Source organism: Olea europaea, unplaced genomic scaffold, assembly GCF_002742605.1.
Source record: "Olea europaea var. sylvestris unplaced genomic scaffold, O_europaea_v1 scaffold164, whole genome shotgun sequence".
Taxonomy (NCBI): domain Eukaryota; kingdom Viridiplantae; phylum Streptophyta; class Magnoliopsida; order Lamiales; family Oleaceae; genus Olea; species Olea europaea.
This window is the reverse complement of record NW_019234052.1, coordinates 750648-760577: the sequence shown is the minus strand read 5'-3', so window position 1 is coordinate 760577 and position 9930 is coordinate 750648. Positions and strand designations below refer to the sequence as shown.

Below are 9930 nucleotides of genomic sequence, written 5' to 3'. Positions count from 1 at the left end.
GCCATACGAAAAAACTCTACAGAAAAAATTGAAAAAACACAATTAAAAAATATAAATGAACTAAAAATTGTTCAACTAATAAGATTTAATAAGAAAATAAAACATATATTTTATTACATGTCTCAATGCTCTCATAGAACTCTGTCTCTTCAATGCAAATTCTATCTTCGGAAACTCTCAAAAGTCTAGATTCTTCCATTTGCCAGTTTTGTGTACAAATCAAGGCCTCAACTGTTTTAGGTCCTAAATGGGTCAAGAATGCGCCCTCCAGTACTAAATGCTGACTTAGAAGCCACCGTAGATACCGGAATGGCAAGAACATCCCTTGCAACTTCAGATAAAAATTCAAATCTTGAACTGTTGATCTTCCACCATTTTAAAATGTTAAAGTTTTCATCAGTAGCATCTTCAGTAGGTTTCATTAGATATCGTTGTACCTCATCTTTTCCAGAAAAATCCATTTTGCTAGTTTTCATTTTCTTGTACCCAAAATCAAAATTACAATCATCCCAATCATCATCATCATCTGAACCCTCCAACAAAGTGACTCGATCATTATATTCATTGCCACTACTTCCACTTCCACTAGCTCCATTCTTTGAACGATGACGTCCCTTGTACTGGTTATACAAAGCATACAATAATTTCATGACCTCGGTTTTTGTGGCTTCAACCTTAACAGAGTCATACAAGATACCAATACAATGTACAACAAACTCCAACTTATACCTAGGATCAAGCACAATTGCTACAATCAAAATCTTGTTCATTTTATCAACATTACCCCAATACTTGTCAAACTTAATCTTCATGTTGTTTGCTATGCTACTTAGCAAATAATCTTGTTTGTCACCCATTTTTTTCAAAATTTGCTCAATTTTACACACTTCTTGGAAGTAAATATTGGAAGTAACATTCAATGAAGCACTAAACTTCAATGTGACATCATAAAAGAATAACTTCAATGTGAAATGATTCCATATTTCCGACCTCTCATTAGGTTGTTTTTTGTCTCCCATTTGAGCACCCAAAACTGGTAGGAAAATATAAAGAATAACTTTATCCCAGGTTATAAAATACAAAGACTAACACACTTGCATTTATCTTACACAAAACACCACCAAAACACACTTGCATTTATCAATATATGTGGATTTGCAGGAATAATGATCAATTCAGATTTGCAGTAACAATAGGAAAGAAAATACAACAAATGGCAGTATTTATCAATCACAAAACACCACCAAAACAACAGGAAGAAAATACAGTAAGAACATCTCAATGATTTTGAACATACTTAAACACCCACCATTTATACTCAAGCACTAGCATTAGTTATTTCTTATGTTCCTACTGATATTAAACAAGATTGACAATTAAAGAAAATGGGAGAAAGTTGCAGATTTTTTACTTCACTGCTATGGAATTAATTTCCATGGAAGTTTGATTTTTCTCTTTCTTTTTTCGAGTATATGTATAACTAGAGGAATTATTTTCCTCTCTTATCGATATATATATTATTTTTTGCTTTGACATTAAATAAATTAACCTCCCAATCTGGACGAATTTTTCTACCAGTTTATCAAATTTAAGAGGGAGGTGAAGCCTAATGTTATTATAAAACTCTTTCCGTCCAACCAACTCTAGAGGAAAATTAATGTAGTACGGTCTCGATTGCAAGATATTTACCATCAGTCTTATTAACATGTTTTGGTATGCATGTCTCATATAATCGTGCATTGAACGAGTACTATTTAGCCAACTCTCACTCTCTCGCGACTCTCTCCCTCACCTCTATTATCAAAACTCTAACCCTATTAATTCTTCTGAAAAATGTCTAAAATTGATAGCAAAGCAAGTAATCAACTCTCTCTAAGATATCTAAGTATTAGTTTGGTATTTAACCCCACTACATAACATTTATTAGGCAGATAAGAAGAGAATCGGCGTCGGCAAAAAATTTAGGGCTTACTGTCGAATGGTTGGAGGTCTCACCTTTGATGGGCTTTCGACTTTCGGAGTTCACTGCTTCGAATCGATGGCGACGTTGGGGGCTGAAGTGCTGAACGAAGAGACGAGAGTTGGTCTTTGAAGTTTGGAGTCTTTGGACGACCGAACCGAATGGAGTTGGGACTTGGGGGCGAACTGAGCGTGGGGTAAAATGTAAATGACAATGTTAATAGGGTTGGGTTTTTTAGTGAACTATGTAGTTTTACTAGTTTATACTTTATTTAGGGTTGGATAATGGAATTGGATACTTGGATTTAGTGGGTTAGGTAGAGATTTAGAGTTGGGCTAAAAATGGAAGATTAAAATGGGCTTAAATGCTTGATGTTGGGCTAAAAAAAATTTAAAAATGAAATAAATAATTGGGCCAAAAAAATTATATTTAGAAAAAATTAAAATAATTTGATTTATTCAATATAGAAAATAAGAAATAAGAAAAATTCGGTTCTTATTCGGTTCTTCTATTATTGGTCTACAACCGAGAACCGAACCGTACCCGTCGGTTCTCGATTCGGATACCCGTTCGGGTATTTAAATTCAGAAGAACCATCGGGTTCGGTTCGGAAGTTTTAAGAACCATCGGGTTTGGTTCGGTTCGGTTCGGGTCCGGTTCGGTTCGAGAGTTTTGTCCAGCCCTAGTCCGCACCATGGCAAAACTCTCCACATACTGCGGAGAAAAAAAAACTCTCTGCACAATGCGTAGAGAGTTGAACCATGTGTGGAGTAAAAAAAAAGTGCTGAGAAAAAAAACCTCTCCACATAATGCGAAGAGAGTTAAATCATATGTGGAGAGTTGGCAAACTCATCGCATAGTGCTGAAAAAAAAAACTCTCCACAAAGTGTGAAGAGTTAACAAACCAGCTCTCCTAACAGTATAGAGAGAAAAAAACTCTCCGCACAATGCGGAGAGCTGTTTTCAAATTCGTTAATTACAAGTCAAATTTCAAAATTGTAAATTTTTCGTATATTCAACGAAATAGAGTTGAAAAATATGGCTCAAAATCAATTGTGTCTTCTTTAAATTTCAGTCACAGCTCAATTTCTTAACATGCAAATCATATTTACGGTATTGGAAATGAGTTTTCTCGTGATTCATACAATGAAACAATATATGAGTTGTGCAAAAAAGAGGATATTGATAGTACCATAGCATTGCTTTCACAAATAGAGGCTCTAGGGTACCACCAAATTCAATATTTTACACTTGCTTGATAACAGCTCTTAAACATTAGAAGCGGATACAATTTTTAATGAAATTATACTTTTGGGTTGTAGGCCAAGAATTAAAGTATTTAATGCATTGCTCAAAAGTTGTTTGAGAAAATGCCTCTTGGAACTTGCGGATAAAGTCCTGAGAGTTTTTACTTTTCTTTTCACACTGTGCGAAGAGATAGTTTGTCATCTCTCCACACTTTGCGGAGTCTTTTTTTTCTCATGTGCGGAAAATTTATTTTTTTTGTCTCATAAAGTTTATTTATACTAAAATTATTATTATTTTTCTATGTTATTGGCATGATACGTGTGTGAAAGAATATTTGTCAATCACTATAAACAAAATTCTTCACAAAATGCAAAAAATAAAAATGCATAATAAATCTTCTTATTATAATAAAAAAATTTAAAAATGATATAAAAAATTTATTTTTATCTTCAACAAAAAATACATTTAAAAATTAGCAATTTCATAACCACTTTTTTTTTTTCAATTCTCGGAAATACAATTATAAAAAATGAACCAATATTGAATTACAACATTTAATACTTAAGAAATTCAATATTAAATAAATTTTATACATTTATAACAAATTATAAACTCATATATGCAGTTTACCGTATATACAGCTTACCGTATATGCTGTCTATCGTATTTATAGTTTACCGTATTTATACCCTATCGTATTTACAAACAATTTACCGTATTTGCAACTTACCATGTATGATGCCTACAGTATTTGCAGCTTGCTGTATTTTTATATACCGATTTTTGTACTTGCAAATACCGAGAATGCAGAACACCGTACATTTACTTACCAAACCGAATTTCAAAAAAAATTTCATATTTTTATTCTTTCAATATAAGTATAAAATAAATATTAAATATATATGAAGTACAAAATATAAATGCATATAAATATGGTGCTCAATCTTCAATTTTTCAATATTGAATTACACAAAATTTAGAAATATAATCTTCACATTCAACTCAATCATATCAACACTATCAAATAATACAAGCAAAATAATTTATATAATCTCGTATATTTCTTATTCAAGTATATTTTTTCTAGATGACACAATACTGTTATGCAATTGTAAAAATAATTTATAATTATTTTCTTATATCATAGAAATATTTCTAGATATAGCTTCAAAAACTTTTCAAATAATTAAAATTTATACACTAATAAAAATACAATAAATGCAAAATTCGTGCAACACACGTGACAATCACTGTGTGGAGAGGTTTTTTTTTTTTTTTAAACTTCACACTGTACGGAGAGTTTGCCAACTCTCCGCACTATACGATTTTTTTTTTTACTTCGCACTGTACGGAGAGTCCGCACTTTGCGAGTACAGTGTCTACACAAAATGTCATCTCTCCGCACTGTGCGGAGAATTTTGCCATGGTATTTGCCATCTCTCCGCAAGCAATGTACGGAGTTTTTTTTTTTTACTTCGTACTGTATGGAGAGTTTGTCAGCTCTCCACACATTGTTTGTCATCTCTCCGCACTATGCAGATGTTTATTTATTTTTATTTTTTTTAAAAGCTCATGTGCGAAGAATTTTTTATTTTTATTTTTCGCTCATGACATTTTATATTTACTAAAATTATTATTATTTTTTTAATGCTAGTGGCATGATATGTGGAAGAACATTTGTTTGACATAATTATTTTTTTAATGCTAGTGGGATGATGTGTCGAAGAACATTTGTTTGACATAAAAAAATGAAAAATAAAAAATGATATCGTGCATAGTAAAATTGAATTTATTTACTATTGCATGAATAATAAACCCTCCCTTTTTTATTAGAAGTTAGAAATACGATACAACACATTATACATTTGAGAATGAAAGTAAACTTCTTTTTGAGTTCATTTTGCAACATACCATTCACACAAGAAACTGTCCACCATTTACAGCATTTCAATCATCTCATCGCCCATTTACGAAAAACCACCCTTGATACAACACATTATACATTTGAGAATGAAATTGTCAATTATGTACATTGTTTCACCCATTTATGAAAATTATGCACGTCAGGTCCTTGTTATTAGTCGCTTGTATGAATCTTTTTCATCCCCAATCAACCACACTGGTTGCATTAGAAACATTTCAACAACCAAAAAAAAAAAAGGTGGGGATCGCTGATAAAAGAATGGGAACCGAAAATACCAGGCATAGGTTTAATCTTAAAAGATGCTAAGTATTTGAATGGAAGAGATTATTTAAAGTGTTAAATGATTTTTTCACATGCAAAATTATTTATAATAAGGAGAATGCATGGTTGATAATGAGTTTTCAAATAAGTTGTTCCGAACAAACTCTAAAAACTATTCACTAGCAGACAACGTTAACAGTTATTTTCTCAGCATACCCTTTTGGAAGTTATTATAATCAAATGATACTGAATACATTAACTCAAATAAAAGATTAATCCAAGTGAAAAAAATTTCCCCTTGCAACTGGACGAGATCAGAAACTTTGAATTTATCCCTCTTAATTCTTCGATTTCTTCCTTGACTTAGATGAAGGCTTCGACTGCTCTGCGCTGGCATTCTGCGAGGGACCCTTAGTTGTTTGATTTGATTTCGGGTTTACACTGGTAGCAGCTTCTTTAGATACTGCACCCTGAGAACCCCTAATTTGAGCTGCTCTCTTATCCTTTCTTTTTGGTCTGAAACTAGACCTCTCCCTCTTCGGCAACCATCTCTCAGGATCTGGTGGAGGCCCTGGATTTGCAGGATCGAACCCTTTCGGATACTTTGGCTTTCTCTTCCTTTTCTTCTTCACTTTCTCCTTACTCTTTGCTTCAAATGCTTCAGTGATGCTAGCAGTCGAATCATTCTCGACATGCTTTGCACCAGAAGTTTTCTCCAGACTCCCCACATCAACTGCCTTCAAACCAGGTAGTGGTTTCAACTGCTTCACATAAGTTTCCGCTTTCTCAATATTTGTATGAGCAGTTGTCTGAATAAGACCAACTAAAGCCCCAATGCTTCCACGGCTTTTCACCAGCTCCTCGTATAGACGTGCAGCCTCGTCCTTTCTTCCATGCCTTAGCTTAAAAGAAGCAGCCTCTTCCATGATGATATCAAGCTTATTGTCCTCAGTCATGGAATTAGACCACCACTGAATTGCAGCATCAAATACACCATCAGCACCTTCAATATCTCCAACACGCTCCTTCAAAGAAACGATGGTGGCAACAGTTGCCGGCTTGTGTTGAATATCAGATATTTTCAGCAGATATTCAGCAGCTATTTGAAGATGACCAGCAGAAGCTGCAACCTGTGCCCTTGCAAGCAGAAAGACCTTCGACTCGTCGGGGAACTTATCTGCAAAATGCCCTAATATCTCCTCTGCTTTGTTTGCTTTGTTTTCTCTTACATGTACTGCAGCTTGAAGAAGCGGGGGCATTACGCTATCCGGAAACATGCTTGGCAGCGCAAATGCAAGTTCTCGAGCCTGTAGTATTTCATTGATTAGATGACTAGTCAAAGAAAATATGGGGATCCACTGGTAGTGGGACATATATTCTGTCAAATTTCAATCAGAAAAGAAACTTATGAGAAGAGTAGATATTTACCTGATCCATCTTATTAGAATGAAGTAGCAACAGCAGACGATTGACGAATATTGCTTCTCTTTGCTTACGTGCAAGCTTTAGGTCAAGACCACGAGCAAGCTGGAAGGTCTGTGGTCCATCACCTTTCTCTATCAGCTTATCTAGTTTTCTTAAACCATCAGCCACGTCCTTGGGGCCTTTCAGAGCAATAATGTTGTTTGTTGCCACTGCCAGTGACGATTCATCTGCCAGATTTCTCTTGATGACATTGGTATAAGATTCAAAAGCTTCCTGTGTGTTACCTAGGATCTGGGGAACATCGAAAAAGAGAGAGAGAGATAGATCGCTTCAATGAATAGAAGTGGGGAGAACAAAAGGAAAATTCAAATATAATTTCACTCTCACGTGATGAACATATGCTAACTGAACAGCTATAGGGGCCAATTCAATTTCTATTTCATCATTAGCCAAATTCTCTTCCATCAGTGATTCCTGACCGATTCTGCAAAAGTAAATATCAGCATCTAGAAAAGGGCTCCCCAAAAATGCATTCAACTGTCCAATGAATAAAACCATTAATCCCTTGTTTGAGCCGCTTTTTTTTTTTTTTTTTTTTTTTTTTGTGGGATAAGTTTTGTAATAGTTATTTTTTAGGAGAATGTGTGGTTAAAAAAAAAGTAGGGAAAAGTTTGGAATTTACATGTAAAATTATTTTATAGGAGTATGTGTGGTTGAAAATGAGTTTTGGAAAGGAAAAAAGGGGGGGCTCAGACAAGTGATAAGTTTCTGAAGAAATCCAAGGGTAATATCCCCAAGTCACAACATGCTCCAAAAACAAAGAAAAATGACATGCAAGAACGTGAATGAGCATAAACCCAAGAGAATAACACTAAAAACAAATTATGAAAAAGAAAGAGAGCCCTTGACAAAAATGACTACTTACCAAACTATCCAAGATCCATGCAAATACTCAAGTAGAATCTTATGTATCATATTCTCAAAATGAACTAATATCATTTGATGCAAGTTCTACCTATTTGCATGAAGCTTAAAATTCTAAGTTTCCAGGAATAGACATCACCTTCTAGCTGATAACAATAATTGTTCTGCATCCTTGTACTTGTTTCTTTCTATCAACGAGCAAGCAGTGTTATAAGCCAGTTCAAAACTGCTAGTTGGCTTAACTCTGAGAGAATCCATAGCCACTTGCACATCAGAAGCCCTCCCGGCAGAAACCAAACTAGCAACAACATTTATTTCTAAGGACTCTATCTTGGACTTCTGGAGCTCTTGATAAATATCAACTGAAGCATCCATTTTTCCTAAACGAAATAAAATTTGTGATTCTAATAGCATCATTGCAGAGTTCTTCTCTTGCCCTTTCAAGGATTCCAAAGCTTCATCCAACTTATTTTTCCGATATAAGCAATACGCCTGCTCAGAAACAACGAAATCACCTTGAGTATGGACAAACAACAAATGCCGATAGTGAGAAAAATGCCAGTCAGCAAAACCCTTACTTGCTTTTGATTCGTTTTTAACCATCTAAACTGAAAATATCCTTTCACTTGCAAACTATGGTTTGATTAAAAGGGGAAAAGATAAACGAAAAAGGGAGAAACGGTTTTTTTTTTTTTTAAATATTAAATAACCAAAAAATTTCAGTGAAAACTTGATAAAGCTAGTGCAATCATAAATTTACTCACGTGAATTAAGCTATCAGTGTCATATTCCACAGAAATATATCGAAAAGAACGAGCAGAAGTCTCCAACAACTACACCTGCTCCCTAAAATTAGATTATGTGGTTATAGCTTCTTTAACACTTCAGAAATTGCTCAAGCTATGATAGTTCTAATCTTTCAATCATCTTGGACCTAGAAACCACTTACATGTAAATGCCTTATACTTCCTCTTTGTTTTCTTCTTTCTTTCCTTGTTTTTATCTAAGACCTAGTGAGAATGAATTGAATTTTTTCTTTTCCCCAATTTGATTGATTCGGTGTCAGCAACCCTTCATCAGCAAAATTAAAAAGGTCATTTTTCTTAATTATATAGTTCGAATTATCCATCATCCTTGACTAGTAATAGGATTTAATTATGGAAATTAGGATATCGTATTCTCAAATGTGTTCCTACAGTTGACGTATAAATTGATATTACAAACGCTGGTTGATACTTCCAACAACTGCAACGAGCTAAGCCTTTGTTACTAATAAATTTCATTCTTTTACAACATTCTTTTCGAAGCTTATGCAACAAAGTGCTCCAATTGTTATCTGACAGTTCACTGAAACCATCAAGATCGTGTAAATATAAGCCCACAATCGGGTAATCGATACATAAATCATACTAATCTTGCCCCAGAAAGAACAGAATAGACAAAAATTCAGGAGCGCCACATATTATAACCCAATAGTTTGAAGCTTCATAGCTAGTTCCTTGAACCGTGTAGAGCAGGACATAAGAAATTGGAATCAGTGAAAGTTGGGGAAGAACTTGTAATTAATAAATCAATGTACCTTGAAGAAAACGAAATCAATCCAAGATTTGTTGGAATACTGTTCAATGGCCGATAAAGCTTTGTCAACGCTATCGTTCTTAATCAACGCCACAATCTTACATCTAATAGCGTCCTCATCTCCAGGCGCAATCGAAAGAACTAAGATCGCCGCCAAAAAATTAACAAAAATCATTCAATGCGAAAATATAAAATCCAAAACTATATTGATTTATACATACCTTGATCTGAGATTTTGACCGCTTGATCGAATTCTGACCGTTCGATGTGGCGATTGAGGGATGCGAAGAGGTCCTCTATGGCCACCGCTGGGGCGGCGGCAGCCAGCTTCGCTTTCTCTTTCGCTTTCGGAGCCATTTTTCTGAGCTTCTGCAAGTAAAATGAGGGGTTTGGGGACTCTTCTGGTTGCCTTGATGCCTGATGGTAAGATACAAGGTTTGGGCTATACGCCTAGTATGGCCCAAATAGCCCAAACTAGAATTTTAACGGTTAACCCATGACCCGTTTGTGGAATTTACACCACACAGCATTTAGGAACATTTATTCGTGTGGAAATTACACAAAATCATAAGATTAAAATCATGAATTCTAAATTCAAAGGAGAACTCTA

At 34.6% G+C, this 9930-nt stretch overlaps 1 protein-coding gene across 1 annotated transcript; it reads right to left on the bottom strand.

Moving 5' to 3' along the window:
- Window positions 1–5496: 5496 nt before the first annotated feature.
- Window positions 5497–9728, bottom strand: LOC111377337 (signal recognition particle subunit SRP72-like). The gene is made up of 6 exons (XM_023000416.1): window positions 9542–9728; window positions 9322–9461; window positions 7882–8234; window positions 7206–7302; window positions 6822–7109; window positions 5497–6700 (listed from the first exon to the last, which is right to left on the bottom strand). The coding sequence occupies exons 1-6, from the start codon at window positions 9675–9677 to the stop codon at window positions 5732–5734; spliced, it is 1983 nt and encodes a 660-aa protein (XP_022856184.1). The 5' UTR covers window positions 9678–9728; the 3' UTR covers window positions 5497–5731.
- Between the last annotated feature and the right edge of the window lie 202 nt (window positions 9729–9930).